This window comes from Macroventuria anomochaeta (assembly GCF_010093625.1).
Source record: "Macroventuria anomochaeta strain CBS 525.71 unplaced genomic scaffold BU25scaffold_45, whole genome shotgun sequence".
Lineage (NCBI taxonomy): Eukaryota > Fungi > Ascomycota > Dothideomycetes > Pleosporales > Didymellaceae > Macroventuria > Macroventuria anomochaeta.
Genome location: NW_022985406.1, coordinates 168,649 through 191,127, shown reverse-complemented (window position 1 = coordinate 191,127; position 22,479 = coordinate 168,649). Strand labels below are relative to the sequence as shown.

At 52.7% G+C, this 22,479-nt stretch overlaps 8 protein-coding genes across 8 annotated transcripts; 2 read left to right on the top strand and 6 right to left on the bottom strand.

Moving 5' to 3' along the window:
- Positions 1 to 710: 710 nt before the first annotated feature.
- BU25DRAFT_352422 (uncharacterized protein) lies at positions 711 to 2,390 on the top strand (the record flags this gene model as incomplete). Its single annotated transcript, XM_033703407.1, has 1 exon — positions 711 to 2,390. The coding sequence occupies one exon, from the start codon at positions 711 to 713 to the stop codon at positions 2,388 to 2,390; it is 1,680 nt and encodes a 559-aa protein (XP_033556588.1).
- A 1,270-nt stretch (positions 2,391 to 3,660) lies between these two features.
- Positions 3,661 to 5,684, bottom strand: BU25DRAFT_352502 (uncharacterized protein; the record flags this gene model as incomplete). Its single annotated transcript, XM_033703411.1, has 5 exons — positions 3,661 to 4,061; positions 4,112 to 4,479; positions 4,534 to 4,934; positions 4,988 to 5,542; positions 5,595 to 5,684. 5 exons carry the CDS (start codon positions 5,682 to 5,684, stop codon positions 3,661 to 3,663), a joined length of 1,815 nt encoding a protein of 604 aa, XP_033556587.1.
- Positions 5,685 to 8,486: 2,802 nt separating this feature from the next.
- Positions 8,487 to 9,762, bottom strand: BU25DRAFT_212005 (uncharacterized protein). Its single transcript, XM_033701216.1, has one exon. It carries the CDS (start codon positions 9,473 to 9,475, stop codon positions 8,759 to 8,761), a length of 717 nt encoding a protein of 238 aa, XP_033556586.1. The 5' UTR covers positions 9,476 to 9,762; the 3' UTR covers positions 8,487 to 8,758.
- Positions 9,763 to 10,665: 903 nt separating this feature from the next.
- On the bottom strand, positions 10,666 to 11,517 carry BU25DRAFT_352485 (uncharacterized protein; the record flags this gene model as incomplete). Its single annotated transcript, XM_033703408.1, has 1 exon — positions 10,666 to 11,517. The coding sequence occupies one exon, from the start codon at positions 11,515 to 11,517 to the stop codon at positions 10,666 to 10,668; it is 852 nt and encodes a 283-aa protein (XP_033556585.1).
- Positions 11,518 to 12,297: 780 nt separating this feature from the next.
- On the bottom strand, positions 12,298 to 12,696 carry BU25DRAFT_425778 (uncharacterized protein; the record flags this gene model as incomplete). The annotated part of the gene is made up of 1 exon (XM_033708373.1): positions 12,298 to 12,696. The coding sequence occupies one exon, from the start codon at positions 12,694 to 12,696 to the stop codon at positions 12,298 to 12,300; it is 399 nt and encodes a 132-aa protein (XP_033556584.1).
- Positions 12,697 to 14,502: 1,806 nt separating this feature from the next.
- Positions 14,503 to 16,635, bottom strand: BU25DRAFT_495117 (phosphoribosylformylglycinamidine cyclo-ligase; the record flags this gene model as incomplete). Its single annotated transcript, XM_033711830.1, has 1 exon — positions 14,503 to 16,635. One exon carries the CDS (start codon positions 16,633 to 16,635, stop codon positions 14,503 to 14,505), a length of 2,133 nt encoding a protein of 710 aa, XP_033556583.1.
- A 957-nt stretch (positions 16,636 to 17,592) lies between these two features.
- On the top strand, positions 17,593 to 19,871 carry BU25DRAFT_462929 (P-loop containing nucleoside triphosphate hydrolase protein; the record flags this gene model as incomplete). The annotated part of the gene is made up of 3 exons (XM_033710561.1): positions 17,593 to 18,642; positions 18,693 to 19,461; positions 19,513 to 19,871. 3 exons carry the CDS (start codon positions 17,593 to 17,595, stop codon positions 19,869 to 19,871), a joined length of 2,178 nt encoding a protein of 725 aa, XP_033556582.1.
- Positions 19,872 to 21,148: 1,277 nt separating this feature from the next.
- Positions 21,149 to 22,182, bottom strand: BU25DRAFT_415326 (L-PSP endoribonuclease family protein-like protein). The gene is made up of 5 exons (XM_033707513.1): positions 22,007 to 22,182; positions 21,944 to 21,957; positions 21,516 to 21,683; positions 21,288 to 21,438; positions 21,149 to 21,236 (listed from the first exon to the last, which is right to left on the bottom strand). Exons 1-5 carry the CDS (start codon positions 22,047 to 22,049, stop codon positions 21,232 to 21,234), a joined length of 381 nt encoding a protein of 126 aa, XP_033556581.1. The 5' UTR covers positions 22,050 to 22,182; the 3' UTR covers positions 21,149 to 21,231.
- Positions 22,183 to 22,479: the final 297 nt, after the last annotated feature.

The following is a 22,479-nucleotide window of genomic DNA, read 5'->3' as shown; positions in this document are numbered from 1 at the left end:
TAGAACATTCCAGGAGCCAGCAGTCTGTCTATAAAGGCAGCCTGCCCTCTTGCTCAGATAACTCATGCTTGCAATACAAAACTCAATCCACTCCTTCAATTCACCTCAGCAACTCCTTCCTCAACTCACTCCTCACTGATCCTTTGTGGTATTCCTACACTTGATCTCTTCTTTATCATTTATCCCTTCTACCACTTGTGGTATTCCCACACTTGGTCTCATTCACATCCCTATCTCTAACAAGGCTGAACCTTCCTTCCCCTATTCATCCATCTCAGAGAGCAGTTGGTATCCCCAGCTAGCCCCCTCTCACAGTGATGTACTGACCTGCCACAATCAGGAGAGGTCATTTGTATAGTGCGCAATAGCCATCATGTTCTGTGGCTCGTGCACCGACCGATCGGCCAAAAAAAATGGGCTTCTTCGTACGTTCTAAACACGTTCATATGCCAAGCCCACTAGCTTGGGTTAACTTTGGCCTTACTTGATACAGGCTAGTTCATGGTCCGCCGCCCAAATCTCATGGTCCGATGACATGCTTCCTGCGCGTCCTGCACGTTAAGTAAGATGACGTCACGCTCGCTGAAAGGGGAACTACACCTCTTCCGCTCGCACCGCCTCATCAACCAGCCACTTCTTATCAACGGGCATCAGTCCACACCTTACCACACGCGGAACCCACTAACCTTAGACCCTATATCTCTACGAAAATGTCCTCCAGCGGTATCTCCGAGGTGTTGTTCAAGAAGGTCGATGATTACGTCGACTCGCTCGCCCCTCAGATCCAACCCCGCATTGCGTCTGAGCTTGAGCTCTTTCAACAGAAGACCATTGACAGCCTGGAGACGCAAGTTATCGATGCTTTCCGCTCGCTTTTCAATAAGGACAAGCCAGTCTCGTCGGATGGCAGCCGAGGTCCCTGGAACTTGAACGACGCTGCACCAGATGCTTACGGCGGCCAATCCCTTCCTTTCGCCGACGAGATCGCCAAATTGACGCGTAGCTTCAGCCAGATTTCCGACGAAGCAAGCGGCGACTTGCGCGATATCTTTGACCTCACTGAAGGCCATGGCGGTGCGAGGCAGACCCAATCTCGTGGTCTCGGAGATGATGATGGCGACTTCTCTCGAAAAGCTCGTGGCTTTCTTTCCTCAGCTCTCAATGCCGTTCAAGACAACTTTGACAACAATCAAGGCTCGAGTGGCCAGAATTTCGAGATTGGAGGGCTTCTTGGTATGATTAGCAACACCATCAAGGATGCCGCCCAGAACCCCGAAGAGAAGGCACGGCTTATCAGTCCCGAGATCAAGCAGACAGTCGGTGACAGGCTGCGCATGCAGCATGCACCTATTGCGGAACAATTCACTCGTATCGCCCTGGACCACATTAAGCGCTGGCTACGTGGAAACACGAGCACACGCGATCTTGGTGATGGTGCCAAGGCCGAGATTGCAGATCAAGTAGGTGATCTGGTGAAGGGTCTTGGAGGCCTGTTTGGAAGCAAGAAAGCTAGCAGCGAGGGTTCAGCTAGGGGCTTCGATGAGTCGAGTCGCGACGGGCAAGAACAAGGCAGTGGTGGCGGCTTCTCCAGGGTCCTCAGTGACAAGCTCAGCACAGGTCTTGCAAAGGTTCATAGGGAAGTCCGTTTGGAGTTCCGCAAAGTACTAGGAGAGATCGAGAAGCAATTGTTCGAATTGTTGCCAGACCAGTTCCAGCGCCCGCTCGAGAAGATCCTCGGTGGCAACCCCTTCGACTCTCAGCTAGATCGCGATGCATCTGGCCCGGCAGACCGCGGTTTCGGTGACGATATCAAGGCTAAACTTCTTAGCAAGGTCCGCGCCCTTGTGCAGAAAGTTCAAGAGACGCTCCGAGAGAGCATCTTAGGTGTCGTAAACGGCGGTCACCGCAAGTTCGAGCGCGAGAGCTGGGTCTTCGTGCAAACCACGGTCGAGCAAAAGGTGCAGAGGTACCTGCCCGACGTGAAGATCAATGTGCCGGATGACATCGGCAACGAGAATGTCAGCGTAGGCACTCCGACCTCAAACATACAGATGAGTGGAGGGTACCAGGCTCCATCCTCACAGGGCAACTTCCGTCCGGATCCTCCGCAGGACACATACAACGACCAGGGTCACGGCCAACAAACATACAACTATCCAGCGCGGTATCAGAACGACCAGCAGTACCGTGGTGAGCCGAATCGACAGTATCAGGACTACCACTCTCAACAGTATCCTCCCCAAAGTTCCCGACCTGAGCAATACGCACCACCTCAGCAAGGCTATTCGCAGCCAAACTACCCCCCGCAGGATCATCCTCAGCGCGATTACTCCCAGCAAGGGTATCGCGGCAACGAATATCCTCTGCAGGGGTACGAACGACGATACTAGCGACGTCACTTTAAGGTAGAGGGATGATTTACACAAAATGGGAAGCAACAGGTCTCTTGACCTCGGGCGAAATCCAATCTCCTCTGTTATCTCTTATCTCCGCAGAACATTCAGTGCACCTCAGCTTCGGTTTGCTTTGGCCTACGCATGACTAATTCTAATCTTTTCCGTCTTTACCGTTGTTCTCCTCAGTCGTTTGTCATTCGTGTCACCTTGGACATTTGCCAACCAGCTGTTCGCAAGTAACCCCTTCGACTTTAAAGCTCACATGATGCGACGCTCACTACCCTCTTGTCGCGTCTGAATCAAAAGTCTGTCGCAGCAAGAAGACCATTGAGTGATTCCGTTCGCCTGGGTCTATATATTCTGTATTCCTGGATGACAAAGAAATCGTAAGTCTTAGGGAAGGAATTGAGCAGCTACAAGCCGCCGGAAGGAGAGGCTCCACAATCCAAGACATACCTCCTCCCCAGTCTGTCTGAGGTCTGGGACTCAACGCACGAGTTGCCTCCCAAAGAAGGCAACGGACTCAAGATAATTAGCTACGTGAACGTCTTCAACCACTACGAATTGTGTTTCGATGTCCCCCGTCTCGTTCGACCCGACATATCCATATGCTGAACACAATACACGACTGGAAGGGCCCCATGCCGCGGGCCGAGGTCGACTACGCCAAACGAGGTCGATATCTAGAAGGGACCTGCCAGCGCGCACGAGAAATGGTGGACAGAGTCAAACCTCTGTAACAATAATAAGACGAAGCACTGGCTTAGCAGTCAGAGATGGGAGATGAAGGGATGGTGCACGGCGTACGACATGTTCTCAGGCCAAGATGAACGAACATGTGCTTTCTGCCCCTAATGGCTATACTTCTAGACTATATCAGTTCCTCTGTCACTGTGCGCCCACATACGCTCGAAGGTGCAGTGGATGCGTCGTACGATGGCACAGGAAGATACACCGTACCTGAATGCAACGTGATGGTACGCCTCATCGGTCGTCCTGCCTTAGGGGCAACCCCGGCGGCGATCGGTTTCAGGCACCCTGTCCGAGATCCTAGGAGGCAGAGACAGATGGCTTGGCTGGTCTCGGAGGATCTGATACACGAGAAAGGTTTGAGGAAATACCAGAATTGCCAGACTTCTGTCGATGCATATATTCCGGAAGTATAGAAGTTGGGTATAGGTATGATTATGCGGCAAACGAGTTCCAAGACATCATCTCTGCATCATAGTGATAATAATCTCGTACCTCTGCAACATGAACAAGCTCAGAACCTTGCCTCTCTCTGTTGGCTTCCCGTCCCCATTTCTCCCTTAGCATGAGCGTCCGCCTCCTTTTCCTCAACCAGTTCCAGCGGCCGATACTCAGCATTCCACATCTGCTCGCGGATCCACTCCTCCAGATCATCATCATTAGTCGGTATATCTTTCTCCTGAGCCAAATCGTCCTTGACAGCTCTCTTGATAACTTTGCTAGCAATCTGGACACTAATCTCGCGGACATCTTCTACGTCAGGCAAAAGGCCCGATCCGGAGCCAGTGACGACTGGGGCTGCGGCTGCTAGTGCTTCAACGGCGGCGACGAGGAGAGCGGGTGTCATGAGGCGTGTTCGACTGAGGATTGCGCCGAGACCGATGCCGGGGAAGGTTACGGAATTGTTGCATTCGGCTCGAGAATGTCAGTAATGGTATCGTATTGTTGGCTGGGACACGACTCACAGATCTCATACTCCTTGCCGTTGTGCTTGACAGGATCGAAAGGCGAACCAGTGGCAACCAATACTTTACCATCAGTCCAGTCGTACAGATCTTGTGGTTTGGCCTCGTGCAGCTTTGTAGGATTCGACAGTGGGAAGATGACTGGTCGGTCGACGTGCTTCGCCATCTCCTTCACAACTTCTTCTGTGAAAGCACCAGGCTTAGTCGACGTGCCGATCAGAACATGCGGTTTGACCTCCTTCACCACGGAAAGCAGATCGCCGTGATCCTTGCCTTCCCATTCGCTATCTTTACGAGCATACCCAACTTGAGCTGGTGTGAGTTGGTCCTTCTTGCCTTCCAGCAGAAGACCGGGCTTGTCTACGCACCTGCGAATTGTAAGCCTTCGTAAATCCGTAAGGGATATTGATCTGATGACTTACCAGATCTGCTTCCCTGCCTCCTCCGTCGACTTGCCAGTTCGCTGCGATATGGCGTCCTTGATCTGGTCTGCGATACCTGTGCCTGCAGTGCCGGAGCCGAACATGACAAAGCGCGCCTCGTCCCACTTGGTTCCACTGACCTTGAAGGCCGCCATGACAGCAGCCAGGGTGACGCAGCCTGTCCCTTGTACATCATCGTTGAAACAGGCAATTTCAGGCGTGTACTTGTCGAGGATCCTCCGTGCATTGCTCAAACCGAAATCTTCAAAGTGGATGTACGCTTTGGGGTATCGCTTTCTTGCAGCGTTGACAAAGGTATCAACAAACTTGTCGTACTCTTCGCCGGTGGCACGGGGTTTTCGCAGGCCAAGGTAGAGATCATCATCGAGCAGTTCCTTGTTCTGGCGTCTTGTTAGCATGGTTGCTTGTTCAAGATGGGACTCTAGGTACTCACGTCTGTTCCACAGTCAAGTACTACAGGCAGCGTCCGCGATGGGTGAATGCCAGCGCAAAGCGTGTATATGACCAACTTGGCAATGCTGATTAGGATAGCGCCGACGCCCTGATCTCCAATACCCAGGATCTGCTGGCCATCGCTGACTACGATAAGATCAATATCCTCAGGGTTGCCCCATTGCCTGATATCGTCTTCCACTCGGTCCACGTCACCAATGTTCAGGAAACAACCCTCGGGCTTTCTGAAAAGCCTCGAGTAGTTCGCAATAGCCTCTCCCTCAGTTGGTGTGTATATGACCGAGAACATCTCTTTCAGGTGATCGAGGATGAGCCTATAGTACAGAACCTCGTTCTGTTCCTTCAAGCTTGTCATGAACGTGTTCTTCGCGATGTCACTGGGTCGTGATTTGTATTGTTCGTATGCGCGTCGTACTTGTTCATCGAGTGTTTGGACATTGTCGGGCATGAGACCATGCAGCTTGAAGGTCGCACGCTCTTCAGCTGTGAAAGCAGTCCCCTTGTTGAAGTAAGGTGTTTGAAGGAGGGCATTTCCCTGGTTGTGTGTATTAGCGGCTGGAGTGCCTTCTGCAATAATCAGTTCCTACGGTCAGAGTGGTCTTCTGAGGCCCGGAAGTAGACAACGGTAAATGCCCGAACTTCTCGCTCTTCTTGTGCTGATTGGAGTGCGATGCCATGTTTGCGACAATTAGATGGTCTGGATGCGGTATTCTATGTGCATGTGAATGGAGGATTGAGGGAGGAGCTGCTCTGCTGGCAATCAGGCTTTTCATACGTGGGTACATATCAGGGCATTGATAGTGACAGAGAAGCTTCCACGTCCCCTAGTGGCCGCTTTCTTCCGCATGATTTGAGGTCTTCCATGGTATGAATACGCGTTCGTGAGTTTCGGCATGATGACGTCGTGCGTGCCCCCACCACCGACCTTATCGATAGCTCCTAATCGAAAAGGAGCGACCGCGTCCTTCGACTGGCAATCTGAAGCCTAGAGAAGCATGTATAAGCAAGACTTTGAATGATTCAAGATGAGTAAAGGCTGACGGGCTTGCCAAGTTGTTAACGAACAGTGTTGTGGCTGGCAGGCGTGACGCGCCAGGCGCCAGGACACAAGGCGCAAAACCGCCAGAGATGGCGGAAACCTTGAACAACATCAACAGCAGCTCCACCACCGATCCACTTCCCGTTCGGAAGATGCGGCATCGACATCACTTTTTGCTTGTCTGTGATAAGCTTTCTTTTAGGTCGATGGCCGTCTCCACCGCTCCTTGCCCTTCTTGAGATCGAGGCCACAGATTGAGCACGCGCAAAGACATTCTTGAAGACAAATCTTGGGCTTGGGTCGACCAGGCAACACTTCTTTCTGTTTTCGTGTCAAAAAGTTGTCACGGACGCTCCGCTTGTAGCCCGTTTCCCACAACTCCTCATAGCCTCCTGCACAGAACACAACGAGAGTAGGTATAAGTGTAGAAGAAAGACAGTAGTGGAGTGATGTCCAATTGAATTAGTCTGCATTTGTCGACGTTGAAGGTACGTAAGCAGCCACCTGTGGGCACATGCTTTTTAGGTCGAGCGAACGACCCCCGACGTGCATGTGAATCGATGGTATGTCCGAGGGTCCAACAGCAACCTGATTATAATTTACAGCCTCAGCCCCAGGACAGACCATAGCCTCAATTAGAAGTTCACAATGGACTGCTCAACAGCCAATGGAAGGATATCGAAAAAGACATGGGGCTGTTGGTTACAGCCTTGCGGGTAGTTGCTTGTTACGGCTGCGTCTGCATAACGGATATATGAATCGTGGGGTCTCCCGGACTGCACGCAGCACCATCCACCCTCAGCCTTGGGCTTTCGTCGCAATTCGGTGGAACCACTTTCTGCCCTCACGTAGCGACCGCAATCGTACAGTTCCTCGACTTCACTGGAAAGATAGTTTCGGGTACATGGCGGATCTACCAAGGCAGATCTCCAAGAGGGTCAGAGTCCAATTCCGATCTAAGAAGCATCACGGTAGCCCTAAACGCAGTTACCAGGGAGCTTCAAAAGCCTCAGACCCAGGCTCAACCACAAGCCTCTTCTTCTCCGGACTCCAGTCCAATCAGTCTGGCTGGAAACTGCAATAGGGTTGGCAAACAGCTACTGACCTTGCTGGAGCGGCTACGGTCTGAAAGCACGCACAGTTTTTGGCCAAGTTTTCGCACCGCCTTGCGTACTGTCTCGAGTGAAAGTGCAGTCGACAAAATTTCACGGATGCTTGACAATTATCGGCAGCAGGTATCGATGACATACTAGTCTCGCCGAGGTGTGTTATCATCTATGCTGCGCGCGTTTCGACTTCTGATCAAGAGGTACCAAGATCATAGAATAGCTTTCTTCATCGATGGCATGGACGAATTCAAGCGCAGGCCCTCGGATCTCACCGACTTCGTGATGAACCTCAGTACTCAGCAAACCAAAGTATGCGCAGCGAGTAGGTCATGGATCGTTTTCGAAGATGCTTTCTAGTGTCGTCCTCATTTGAGGCTAGAAGATTTTACCCACAGTATCAATCATTATGTCAATCCCAAGATGTGTTTCAGTCCAGGGTTTAGAGTTTTGCACGAGCTTGATTCCAAGGCAACCAGAGCGAAAAGTCTTCCGGCCTTTCCTTCTTTTGGGTCCAACTGGTTACGCAGTCTCTGCTCGAAGGTCCCTCAAAAGGCGAAAAGCTCTTTGAGCTGCAGCGCAGACTTCAAAGCTTACCAGAAGATCTCGAGGATCTGTTCAAGAAAGTAATCGAAGGTCTGACCGACAAGCACCTAGCAAAGGAACTTCAACATTGACCTGCGGGTATATACGGTCCATTTGAAGCAGCTGAACTACCATTCTATGGAACACCTAGACGACGACATCGTTTGGAAACCCGCTATGCGCGCTATCGGGTATGCTTTCCGAGCTGGTCCTGAATGTACGGATGTTCAGGTGACTTACTCAACAAGGTTGCAATCTATCTCACAACGACTCATTTGCTGGATGGAACCAACTACCTAAAGGAAGTTTCCCAGCAATGAGGAGGACCTGCGGAACACTGGAGTTGGGTCGTGATCCCTCGCCGCGAATGCAAGGGCTTCTTAGAGCTTGCCATACAGTACCAACTCATCAGCTTCGCGAATACCATCTTGAGATCAATTCCTCCATCAGAGGCTGCTCGAGAAGCTCCTAGGCTCATTGAAATCGCAAAAGACCCTGACAGAGACTTTCTCGATCGGCTAAGTATGGCGCAAAGTCCTGAGGACCCAGATTTGATGGAGTTTCTTCAGAGTTACGCAGGACAGTCTCAATCTGATGGGTAACTGCAGCTTCATCAAACAGATCGAGGTCGCGCAGGAAAAGATGTAGTCGCTTCTGCTTCGGTGGATGAAACTATGATGGAGATCCTGGACTGAGGTACTTCTTTCGAGCTTTGTATAGGTTGGCTGTCACAGTTCACAGTGGCGAGAAAGAGAGCAGCAATTCTGAAACCCGATCAATAATGTAACAGTTCTGAACTAGTACATACTACTCTATAGTTAGTTAGCTCACCTGAGATGAGACGCCTCATAAGCTCGTTGGCTCTCATCTCTAGACACAATGCAATCCCTCTCTTCCTCACATACCCTTACAAAAAAACCAGAATACAGGTAGATACATGCGCCGTTCGCCTATACGCCTTCGAAGAGGAACAGAACCAAGAGATACATCTCCCACGTCTTGTTGCCGGTTCTCCAAGTCATTACTTGATCATGACATCAAAACAAGTACTCCACCTCGGCTTTCCGCCATACTCCCAAACCCAGACCATCATATGCCTCCCCTTCCCCATATCGCTCGGCATCTTGACCGTCATCCAATTGCCCTTATCCAGCATGCCCTCCGTTGGGCTCTTAACATTCTTATCCTCAGGCCAGACAAATGCCTCTTCCGCAAAGCCAATCTCATGTAATTTGTTCTCTTCGGTGAGTTCCTTGATGTCTTCGATCTCAGCTTCTTTCTTGCCCTTCCAGTACACAGCTACCGTCCCCGGGTCTCCGCCGTCAACGTTCGCACCGCGAGAGTGCCCATTGCCGCCGAACATCAGCTTAATACTCCCTCCCGGCGTCGTGGTCGCCATGTTTGCATTCTCCTCCGTGAAATACGTCGGCGTGCGTTGGCTCGGGTGGCAAGCATGGGTATCGCCTTTGAACGTTTGGGCAGCGATGTCCCAGAGGTAGTTGCTAGATTCGTCGATCCAGTTTCCGGGGTTGTGTTTTGCGCGCGGCCAGCCTTTGCAGAAGACTGCGAGGCCGGGAGCGAAGGTGTCGACGAAAAGGTCGCCGGGATTTTGGTATTCGGTTGCGTTACCTTTCATCCATTCGAGGATGAGCTTGTTATCTTGGTCGGTGCAACCTAGCCAGGAGTGCGCGGATGCTGCGGCGGTAAAGCCAAGGATGAAAGGGAGAGATCGGACCATTTTTGCGATTTGGGTAATGAAGATCTGGAACGTGGGTTTGAGTCTATTCTACATTTTTTGGCTCGTATCGTATACTCTTTTATGGCTGCTCGTTGTTGCACTGGCCACGAAAGCTGAGGTTGTCCGTCGGACTTCGTTTTTCGGATTTGCGACGCACAGCGCTGTGCCTGGCGGAACACTGCACATTCAAGAGCGTCGAACAACACCAAGACTTCGCGTTCACAGTGCCCTTGGCGCTGTTCTGATCTTATAATCGCCCATGGCTTGTATCGCCTTGACAAATGTCGTAATTCAATTGTTGGTCTGGCAAAGCCGCAACTACAAAACTGCCTTGTCAGTCCTTGCGTCGAATGCCCCTATTTGACCAGAAGAATGTGACCTGGGCCAGGCAATGTTCGAGCAGATTGAGACCAGGTCCTATCTCAAAGGCTGCGATATCTTCAAGACAGTTCAGCACTAGGCGTAACGGCCTCTGCGTAGAGGTGTCGTGGTGGCAGGAGCGCACTTAGCCTTTGCGGTTCGTCATTGTCGTAAGCCGCGATTGTTTGTACCACCATGAAGATCACGGCGAATGTTATCTAAAGCTTGATAAAGTCAGGCACGCACCAGGCCAGCACAATCGGCGGTGTAGTAAAGCAACACCATACCTATGGCACAGTGTCGCCCAGTGCTTCGCCATATGTCCGTAACGGTCACAGAAGCAGAGCCTTCTATTCATGAAAATCAGTGTTTCGTCAGGTTTAGGGTAAGCTGACTGGTGGAAGTCCATTGCCAAAATTGGTCGCCGAAGGAGCACGTGAGGGCCGTGTACCATTTGAGAATGCCGAGTAAGGTGTGATAGCACTCATCGATTGCGCTATAGTCATGTTTGGTGGGAAGTAGGGAATATGTAGAGCGTTCGTGAGGTTGCATATCTAGCGCCGAAGCATCGAACGCAAAGAGGTTATGATCGTCCACCAAGAAGTTCCCAAGACATCAAACGTGCTGGGCAAGAAGCTTTGATCAACCTTGAGATGTGCACCACTTCAATCGTATTAGGAATTTCACCATGGATTTGTCTGGTACTGCGCGAATCGTCTTCTCGTAAGTCTTTCCTCTGCCTACAATCATACGGGGTAATCGCGTAGGTAAGGTCTCCCAGCTCTTGAACGTGAATCCGCAGATGTTCGTGAAAACGCTCCTGGCATCCTTCATAAGCCTTCTCTTGTCCCGACTTCCCATTGCAGAAACTTGACGTTTGCTTGGTACAGGTCATTACTGTAGTACCTTCCTCTGATAGCGTAGTCAAGCAGCAGTCTTGCGAAGCTATCATATTGTCGTCTGAGGAAGCGGCAGAACTCTTCATCGTCCATACCAAGGACGTACTGCACGAAACACGCATTCATGACGAAGCTGGGCGCGAGCACAATATCTTCAACCTCTTTGATGGATGGGCTGACAATGAACCCTAGAATTGGTGACAGAGATGCCGATCTTGGGGGGTCAAGAATTGAGGCGAGGTAGGCAAAGGTGATCGGATTGTCGATGTGTGCGGAGCGAAGGGATGTTTGAATTTGGTGTTCTCGACCCTGGCTTAGGCGGATGTCGCTCAAAACGATGATGGCCCTGCGGCCCACACGTTCACGGTCGATTCGATAGATCTCTGTCCCTGTTGGCGGACCGTTCCGCCCGGGTGAGGTTTCCTCTACTGTGTTGATGTCGATCTTGATGGCGGGGTTCGCATTGGTCGAAACTAAGTGTCGATTGAGATAAGCGACGAAATGGTTTCGCAAGCTGTGGGTGGCTGTAGGGATGTAACCGGATAGAGCGGCAACTGCAACATCGTCTGCTGCGCTCTGATTGCTTGTTGGTGTTGTCGTCGTGTGTTGCGCAGCCCTAGTCCCAGAGCCATGGGCAATGAAGGCCTTAGCGCATTCCGTGCCGAAACGGTGCGCTAGCCTGTCATCCCCGAAAACGTAGCGTTGATAGTCTTTGATGTTGAAGGGGAAAAGCACTTCATCTTCCCCTGTTATCTGGTGGAGGGAAAAGACATTGTCAACCATCGAGCTGCAGCAGCTCCGCTCAGGCATGGAACTGAAAACATCAAAGGAGCCATGGGTGGGATTTTGAGGACCATTCTAAAACCGCTTGGCGGCGCCTACCATGTAGCGAATGCACCTGCAATCGCTTTACACAGCCCCGTCACGTGAGCACTATGCCTTGAAAATGTATGCAGATCCCAGGGCAGAAAATGCCGCAAGACACGCAATTTCTGGGGCCTTCCACGGATCGTGCCTGAAAGTGTTGTAGTGGTAGGGCTACAAACGCCTGTAGCCCTGGCGATCACATCTCAGCTCGGTATCTAAACTCGGGCGTCGCTCACAACCTCTCAATGTCTTGATGCAATGCAGCAACATGCATCGCAACTGCACCCGCTTACCAAGGTGTACTTTGGCAAATATTCGATGATGCCGTCACTCTTGAATGACGCGCGGGTCAAAGAGCGGTGACATCCTTGTCCGTACCGGTAACTGCCAGAAAGCTCCGAATCTTGATTGAAGTGCACGGTCCTGAACATGAGTTGACCGGCGCCAGCGGAAATCTTGCACAGTTTCGCGCCTGATGGTAAACCGCATCAGCATTCCGGCACTGTGCAAAGGTGAAGATCCGTGAAGGGCATTGCATTGCTGAGGTATTGGAGGACACCGTGGATACTGGGAAGTGAAGTTACAGTACTGTCGACCATGTGGCCGACCACGAGAGCAACAAGCGAGCAATCGTGCGCCAAGCTTAGCAGCAGAAAGCTTGCAAGATGTGCCGCGGACCCTGTTGCACCGCTGATCTCATTGCTGTAGTTGGCCTTTGAACCACTCTTTAATCCCATCTTGCGCGTTGCCCTTCTTTGCTCCAGGAATCATAGTATCGACGATGGGTCCCACATGTGCTTCCTTTGCCGACTCGAGGAACATGGCTCGACTGGGATCACCACCTCCGTCTGCCCAGCCTGCCTTGAAGTTCTTCTCAAGCTCACGTATCGGATCAACGAAGACTTCGTAGCTACCCCACCAAATGAATGCGTCGCTCACGACTTGATGCATACCATTCCACCAAGACGAAGGGTTCAGGCAAGCTTCAGTCCAAGCGTCTCCAGAAATTGGACCTGGGTCGGCTTCAGGCTTGGAGGTATTCGCTTTATTCAAGAACATGGCACTCCATTTGCGCAGAGCAAGAGGCGCAAGCATGCTTTGGTTATCGTTTGGATATCTTACCCGCGTCCGAGTTTCCGGAGGTACCTTTTCACCTATACGACGCATTGAAGTGGGCCGACATTGAGTTTTTCAAACCCGTCAACGATTTGAGAACCGATGCAGCTGAAATTCAAGAATAAACATAGTACGACATGTTTGTCGACCATGCTTCTGTGGCCAACCCACCCGGTGAAATGCTCAAGCGACTGGAACTTCGGCAACCGACAACCCATCGTTCTTGGATTTAGACAATTTCCTTTAGTTCGGCTCGCTGTCAATCGGAGCTGCCTACGGACGCATCTATCTGCTGGCTTGGGATTGCCCGTTTAACACCACTAGGGAACGATGGTCGTGGCGGGTTTCTCGCCTAATCATTGCCAGCCCTGTGGTCGTTGTTGTCGTCACCACGCTCTTTTCTCTCGCTGTCATGGTATCGTTGTTCGTTGATGAGTAGTCGGACTCCAACCAGAAGGTAAACATCAGGGTGGAGAAGGTAGAGGAGATCATTTAGAGGACTATTGTGGTGGCTTTCCTTCTGGTGTACAGTTGTACAGTGCTGCAAGGGTCTACGTTGTGTAGAGTGCTTCATCAACCTGGCGCAGTTTCCTCCGGAAGTTTATCAGGGGCCATCTTGAGTCGGTATATCCCTCACTTCAGTGTTGGATGAGCGGCCTGAGCAATCTGCCTACATGTGATGTACAACACGGTGCAGGAGCTTTACACGCAATTTGACTTTCTACGCCAATATCAAACTTTGCAACCACATAGAATTCATTCAAAGCTGTTACGGCGAGGGACCGCTGGTAGAGTACGTTGGGATACTGCTCTGAGTTGCTATCTAGCTAGGAGAAGACGGTATATGCTTGTTCTGAAACATGCTAATCCAGAATAGTCTGAGCAGCAGCAAGCAGGCCTCATACGGACCGATTGATACCGCAACAAAAGCTCATCTCGGGGGAATGGGAGACACAGAGATGGCTCTTGGTGCTACTTTACTAGCTGCTGGATCCGTCTATGGCAGTGTTCACCGTCTGGCATAAAAACGGTCCATTCGCCACACAAACCGAAAGATGGTTATGGCGGGCTTCCTGTTATCATCATCGCTTGTCCCGGCTTCATGGCCCTTCTTTTCTCCTTGAAGGCCGTTTTCAAGGCTACGTATTGTTTCGTCATCGAAAGTCTATAGTCTTTACTAGGATGGTTACTAGGTAAAGAAGGACGGTCATGAGTGACGTGGTTATGGGAGTTGTTTGTACACCGTCGGGTCCTGCAATGTAGATCTGGTGCTGCTCCGTCCGATTGCCCCCATGCATACGCCAACGCTTCATAAAGACTGAAAGATCAGTGATTGCGAAGTGTATGCACAAATGTACGGCAGCATATGTCAGACCCTTTGGGCCCAGGGAAGAGCTGGAGTAGACGTATGTTGTCCGTTGATGGAAGCGGCGAGTAGCTGTACCGTTTCATCCTACCAAATGTTGTCATGAGAGGCGAGCCAGTGGAAGATCGGTCAACATGGTGGGTGGAAGATGAGTGGTGTTCAGATGAGGCGGAGGGTGAAGTTTGGGAATGAGAAGGCTGTTTACACAGCGTCGCTGTAGGCAGGGGCAGCCGTGCACACGTGGCGAGCTTGATCCTGTTTGTCACATCATGCTTATGCGATATCCCGCAATAAGCCTCCTCGGGCCCTTTGCGGTTCAAACTCTGATGATCTTGACTGTGGGTTTCCATGCCCAAGTACGTCTATGTCTATTTTTTGTGTAGAACGACCAATGGATATCAGAACTATCGTCAACATGCCTAACCCCAAACGTCCATGTTGTGAACAACAACCTCCTCCTCCTCCTCGCCCCTCTTGATCAGTCGCCCGATCTCATACACGCTCTCACCCTCCCCTTGCAGCAGCTCCAACGCCGCCTTCGCATTCTCCGGGCTGACAACAATAACCATACCCAGACCGGTATTGAACGTCCTCTGAAACTCGCTGTGCTCCAGGCTGCCCGTCTTCTTTAGCCACTTGAACACCTCCGGCAGCGGCCACGTCTTCGCATCGAGCTCAGCCGTCAGCGTCTTAGGCAGCATACGGGGGATGTTTTCACTCAGACCCCCTCCTGTGATGTGCGCCATACCCTTCAGCAAGTTCTTGCGAACGGCAGCGAGAAGCGGCTTAACGTAGATCTTCGTGGGTGTGAGGAGCGCAGTACCGATGTTTTGCTCTGGCGACCATGGCGCGGTGTCGTGGAAGGACAGACCACTGCGCTCGACGATCTTGCGGACGAGGGAGAAGCCGTTGGAGTGGACGCCGCTCGACGACATGCCGAGGAGGATATCGCCTTCCCGCATGGCTGCCGTGTCGGGGAGGATGGTCGCGCCCTTTTTGATTGCGCCGATTGCGGCACCGCCGGCGTCGTACTCGCCTTCTTGGTAGATGCCGGGCATTTCTGCTGTCTCGCCGCCGACGAGCGCGGCGCCGGATTGTCTGCAGCCGTTTGCGACGCCTTCGATGAACTTGGCTGCCGATGCGATGTCGAGTTTCGAGCAGGCGTAGTAATCGAGGAACATGAGGGGCTCCGCGCCCTGGACGACAAGATCGTTGACGTTCATGGCGACGAGGTCGATACCGACAGTGTCGTGCTTGCCCATCTCGAACGCGATCTTGACCTTTGTGCCGATGCCGTCGATGGCGCCGACGAGGATGGGCGCCTCTGCGTAGCCAGCAGCCTGGAGGTCGAGAATGCCACCGAAGCCGCCAATCTCGCCGTCTGCGCCGGGGCGCCGTGTAGATTTTGTGGAAGCCTTGATCTGCTGGACGAGCTGGTTGCCGGCATCGATGCTGACGCCTGAGGAGGCGTACGTCATGGCTTCGGCCTGTGTGGAGTTGAGGGAGTTGGAGACCGTGGCGCCGTCTGTGGCGGGCTGGAGGAGCTTCCAGTCGCATGTGATGCCCTCCTTCTGGAATTCGGCGAGCAGGTGGTTCGCTATTGAGTCGAAGTTGTCGGTCGCGAGCGCGAGGATCGTGGGACCGGCACCTGAAAGGCAGATACCGAGCAGACCGGGGTGTGACTGGGGAGTGACGGACTGGAGCATCTCCGTGAGGCCGGGGATGAGGCCACTGCGGTAGGGCTGGTGAAGCTTGTCCTGCATGGCTGTGTAGATCATGTCGGGGTCGGGAGGAGACTGTCCGAGAGCAGTGGTGAGGACGGCGAGCCTCTGCATGTTGAAGATGGCATCCTTGCGCGAATACGACTCTGGCAGGACGGCGCGAGCCTTTGCGGTAGACACCTCGAACTGGGGGATGATGCAGATGCACTTGATGTCCGACGACCAGGGGAACTTGGTGTAGTGTCCGATGTTGAGCGGGGGCTGTGGCGGCCGCAGACCGGTGTCAACACCACCAGCAGGCTCCGGGAGGACCTCGCTGAGAGGGATCTCGAGCCGCTCTGTGTCCTCGGGCGACAGCTCGTTCAGGTATGTGCCCACGAATCCTCCATACAGCGCCGCCGCGACGTTGTCCGGGTGGCGCTCCTCCATGAGGCAGTAGTCCAGCATGCGCGCCTTGGACAGCTTCAGGTTGCCGACCTCGTTCGCCAGGTACACGCCCGCAACGATGGCTGCCGCAGAGGAGCCCAGGCCGCGGCCCAGTGGTATCGGGTTCTTGACGTGGACGTGGGTCTCGGCCGGGAATGCGCGGACGCCATTGCAGCGGAGCACGTAGACGGCGGTGCGCGTGATGAGGTTGTCTTCGGCGACGAGGGGCACGTCTTCTGCGCCAACGCCCTCGTAGGTGATGTTGCAGTTGAGCGAGTGCTCCGAGCGGTCCTTCTTGCTGACTGTGACCTCGAGCTCGAGGTACAGGTTGAGGGCGAGGCCAATGACGTCGAAGCCGGGGCCAATGTTAGCCGACGAGCACGGCACCTTGATCAGAGTAGCCATTGTGGGTGTTGTTGGTGACTGGAGGCCGCGCGACCACTCGATGTGTGTCGCGCAAAAAAGTGACTCGCGCCCACAACGGCGGAAAATGATGGGCAGCGGGGCAGGAAAGTTCGCCGATCGCGGGGTTCAACACGAACCACCAAAACTCCACCCGTGCTGTGATCGTCCCATCGTAGCAGCCTCACCACACCTTGTCCATCAGCGGCTTTTCATCTGGAAAGATGGTCAACGCCATCGGACGGAGTGTTCGTGGGCTGTTGCTCTAGACCCTCGTTGTGCATGGGACAGGCTCTTCTAGCACGTGCACATGCTGTAGCCTAGCACCGCCCTTCCACGTCGGCTGTGATGAAGTACATTCGCGCCTCAGTTGGCACAAGTGCGACCAACGTGCGGCTCTTTGAGTCAGCCAACATGGCCGGAGATGACGTAGGAGGCCATGGAAAGACTTTGTCTCTGCTGGACTTTGGGCGACTTTGGGTGACTTTGGGTGAAGGTCAGGCTGAGACGCATGTCAGCGCCCTCTCCTCACCGACCAGATGCTGCTCACCCAGTGGACGCTTGGTCTGACAGCTCAGCGCCGTGCTAGTCCTCTGTAGCAGCATCTAACACAGTGGGGAGCTGTGCTCCTTCAAGGTGAAGATCACAGCGAGACACCAGGCGGCAAAGCAGGCAGCAAAGCAGGCAGCCGTGCGCCTGCCACCTTCACTACATAAGCCAGCCTCGTCGCTACATAAGCCAGCCTCGTCGCTACATTGACCCCTCGACTACTTCGCACCTGTTTCTTGCAGCGTCTCTTTCTCTACAGCGCCCATCTTCACCCCGTCAGCCAGCTGCTTCTTTTCCATTGTTGTCCTTGGCACGGCTGGTGCGAGACGGAGCACGGCGATTTGTTGCGCAAGCTTGCCGCCTACATCACCCTCACCGCTTACCGATCGCTACCTGTTTTTGGAGTCGTCCATGTCGCCCAGCATGTGCGAATCATCGGTCTCCGGTTCGTCTAGCTCAGATGAGTCGGACTCCCAGATCGAGACAGTCACCAACGGCGTCAAGCACGTGATCATCAACGGAGACAGCAAACAGATTGGCAAGCAGGGGAAGAAGGAAGAGGCAGAGGATGACGAGCCTTTCGATCCCGGTATGAAGCTTGGGTTCAAGAACCTCTACTCAGGCAAGGAAGACAAGAAAGGCCGGTTTCAGTGGCAGGACACGGTTCCAGAAGACATAGGCGACCCTGTAGAGAACAACGAGACCGCGAAGTGGGCTCTTCTGGTTCGAAACGTCAAAGTCTACAATGACCCCAGGAGGGTACTGTCAGTCCATTCGATCGTCGTGCAAAGCCCGCTGTTGAAGAAGTTGCTCGCTGGAGTATTGAAAAACTACCCTGGTGTCACAGTCGGTCTGAACCGCTTGGAGTTCTCAGGCAAGTTCGAACCTCTTATCCATCGGTGGGCGGAGCTGCAAGCGGCCATCAGCAAGCTCGGCAGTTCGACGGAAGAGCAGCGAACGACCAAAGAGCATGCGGAGTTGTTGCAGGGCATCCTTGTGAAAGAGTTCAAGAGCTTGATCGACACTTCGCAGGACATGATGAGCAAGCGAGTTATGAACTTCGAGCTCTTGTGGACTCTCTATCAGCCCGGGGCAACGATCTTTTCGCGTCAAGACGGCCAAGAGACAGCCCTGACACTGAACACAACTCATTACGGCCTGGACTCGAAAGGTATTCCATGCTTCTGGATCACAGGCAAGTACATCGACTGGGACGGCACAAAGTTCGGCACACAGAAGCTGAACGTATGCGTTCCTGTCTTCACTGGTACTCGCGCCATCGGCTCGCTGAAGGCATATCCAATTGAATATCATCATGATGCCGAGACCGTACACGAACGTCTCATCGCGCGCGGAGCTAAGGCAGAGGAGCTGGCCGGGTCGAACTATCGTGCGTATCACGGCGTTGCCTGGAGGATGGGCTCATTTGGTACGAAGGACAAGTACAACGTCAAGGGTCGGGTGAGTAACGGGACTACTGAGACAATTCAGTCATTGACTAACAAGCGTAGATCGTCATCGACACATACGGCTGGAATCGTTTCAACCCCGGTAATGCTGTGTACGTTACGCCACTGAGCCAGAAGGAAGCTGTCGCGGACGATTCTGGCAGCGAGATGGATGATTACGATGAAGATGGCGAGGAAGTTGACGAGAGTGAGGAGCATCAAGAGGAGGAAGATTACGACGGAGACGACGGTGGGATGCCCATCGATGGTCGCTTTGCAGATGAAGACGACGAGAGCACGCAGCCAGCGCCCCTCACCACCGAGCAGAAGCTCATCTGCACACCTTTGCTTCGCGGCTACAGTCTGAAAAACAAGATGTGGCTCAACTTCTTCGTCAATTGTGTTGAAGATATTGAGTGGCAGAAGGATGCCTTCGACCGCTTGGTGCTACCAAAGAACCAGAAGGAGCTCATCCTAGGTTTCACCGAGTCGCAGCGTAAGAATCGGGACACGTTCGACGATGTCATCGAGGGCAAGGGTCGTGGCATGATCATACTGCTTTGTGGACCTCCAGGTGTGGGCAAGACGTTGACGAGCGAGGCGGTCGCCGAGGAGATGAAAGTCCCGCTGTACCTCATGAGCGCGGGCGACCTAGGCTTTGATCCTCGTCATGTCGAGACCAAGCTTCAAGACATCCTGGAAATGTGCAGTCGATGGAACGCAGTGCTCCTGCTTGATGAGGCCGACGTGTTCCTCGAGCAGCGGTCACTGCACGAGCTTGAGCGCAACAAGTTGGTCAGCATCTTCCTGAGGGTGCTCGAGTACTATGAAGGTATGTATGAGACCGACCGCTTCCGCACACTATTGCTAACACCACCGCCAGGCACCATGTTCCTCACAACAAACCGAGTGGAAACATTCGATCCTGCATTCCAGTCGCGCATTCACATCTCGCTCGACTACCAGGAGCTCTCGATCGACTCGCGCAAGACCGTGTGGGAGAACTTCCTCAACAACTCGACGCAAGAGCATACGATCACCGAGGCACAGCTGACCGAGCTTGCCCGCATGAACATGAACGGTCGCCAGATCAAGAACATCCTCAAGATCGCGCGTCTGTTGGCTAGCAGGAAGGAGGAGAAGCTGAGTTATGAGCACATCTTGACCACTCTCGATGTCACGCAGCATCTGCACAACGAGAACCAGGCGAGTAAGCGCACGCAAGGTAGTCTGTATGGCTGAGAATCTGAACCTTCGTACTTGGTGAGGATCTGGAACGCAACCTTGCCTGTGGATTCGTCCCGGCTGATGAGCTGTCACAACTTGGATACCTCTATTGCTATCTGTAGGTATGAAAGAAACCGAGTTCATCCTACTCAGGACGAATTTGATGATCAAGACTATTTCGACATGTACCCTCACACTGAACAGCTTCCTTGCCAACAAGAATGAAGCTTGGCTACAAGCGGTCCGACTCAACCATGACGAACAGATCAAGGTGGAATGCACCATGGGACCACAAGTGCAAAGTTCCAACCATCTACATTCGCTCCGGCAAAGGCTACGCACCGCCCGAGTTCTCCAAGATAACCTTTCGCGGCGCAGCGTGTCAGGCCCGGACCGATTCCAGAAGTCATTGACTTCGAGTTACGCACGGGGCTCGACTTCGTCGTAGGAGTCGCGACTGGGAAGTCCACTCGACACTCTGCGGACTGCAAGATCGTAATGTCTACTTACACTCGGGCCCACATCTGTGGTCGTCTCTCTAAGGCGCCTCTCGGTATTGTCAGGCCTGTAACGACTGCAGCTAGCAACTGAGTTGTTGCCGTCTGGATTGGGAAAATGGAAGGGTACCATGTCGAGGTTGTGATGATGACAAATGGAGCGCACATGGATATGATTCAGACATGACCGCTGGATTGTTTGGCTGATGGAAAAGATTGGTGGAAGGGGATGTCGTACTGCAATGATTTCGTACAACCATCTAACCCGCTTACATGCATGATGCACTCAAGACAACTCGCGCACAAAGCGGACATCTCTTACCGTAGACTTTCAAGACGAGCGAACTGCAGAAGACACTGGATCTTCATACACGTGTTGTCTATACTTTCGTCAAAGGAACGTCGGTGCGCGAAATGTCCTTGATTCGTTGTGTCACCTACCTGCTTTCCCCCGTTACTAGAATGTGAAAGATCGCTACTTTCAGCGGGTCCGAAATCATTGGAAGATGTACTTTGATTCGTCTGCAGAGACTTTGACTGCTTCGTTGGGTCAGAAGGAGTCTTCATCGTATTCGACTGTCCCGGTCATTTCGCTACATTGTTGTCAATCTTTAGCGAGGCTGGATGGACGAGATGTTTTGCCCCAGATGGTACAACCGATTAGGTTCCTTGATGCGGGGGCGGAGAGGCATATCAATCATAAATCAACAGATGGACTTAGATAATTAGCAGGGTGTCAGGGATATTGTGTATGGCAGTTTGTCATAGACACGAGTAAGTGCTTTCAAGCCTAGATGCGAATTCGAAGTGACTTTTATTTCGTTACAGCTCAGTCTTGACATGATCGTCAGCCTAAGCTTGCTGCATACGACCGTTGTTTAACCTACGTTCTGTCAGCCACTCCCTCACACAACTCACAATTTCGCACCCATACCGTTGTAAGCAATACACTCAATCTCCACGGGCACACCCTTAGGCAGCTGCTTAACAGCCACACAGCTCCTCGCCGGCTTGTGTGCGAAGTACTTCTCGAACACGCCGTTCATCTCAGCGAAGTGCGCCATATCGTCGAGGAACACGTTGACCTATCCCGTATCAGCAATGCATCCCCTATAACTTCCGTCTCTCGTCTCTGATGACCCATATGTATCCGATGACGCACCTTGACGACCTTGTCAACGGGTGTGTTGGCCTCCTTCAGGATGGCGACGATGTTCTCGCAGCATTGTGTGGTCTTGTCGGTGATGTTGCCCTCGATCAGGGCGCCGGTCTTGTCGGCGGGTATTTGGCCTGAGACGAAGACTTGCGGGCCCGCGATGATGGCCTGGGACTGGGATGTGTCAGCGGTGTAGCTCTTGAAGGGTGTGATGGTATTGTGTTGTGCTGGGGGAGTTGCAGAGCTGAGGGTTGGATATAGAGGCTGTCGATGGCTGGAGAGACATGATAGCCGGGTCAGGAATATGAAGCCTTCGTCTATTCCTGCCTCAATCGCTTTGCAAGCTGTATACAACGTGCGTTACGGGCCATAGGGCCGTAGAGAGTGCTCGAGAAACACCCGAAGGCGTGGGCGAGGGTCGGCGGTATACGTACGTAAGGTCCTGCAACTACATTCTTGTCAGCAAACGTCAAGTATGTCTCCTCCACAGTACTCACCAGGGCAAGCCTCCTTAGTAGCAACGATCTTGATTCCAGACATCTTTCTCGTAGTCAATTGCAACGGTGAAGCTGTCAAACTAAATGCAGGGGCTGTTCGAAATGTGTAAGAGGAGAGCAGAGGCTGTGAAGTTCGAAGTATGCGTTGCATGTGTGGACAGTTTGACTGTGTTGGGTAGGTAAATGCAGATTATCGTCGGCCCCGCGTGTCATCGGAGCTATGACAGCAACCGCCGACGGGAAAGAAGCGTTGACGGAAGGGGAAGGTGGGGGTCCGATTGCGGAGCCATCCCTGTCGCATCAGCGCATAACACTCGCGGTCTTACTTGCTCGCTCTCCAGATCGAGAGTCGCGTACTCAGTTCAATTAGCCTCCATCACCGAGATTTTGTACTCTGCGATAATCGTGTATAGCATAAAGTATTTCTTGTTGAATATGTACATTGTTGTAAAGACAGGCAACCGTTGATCTTG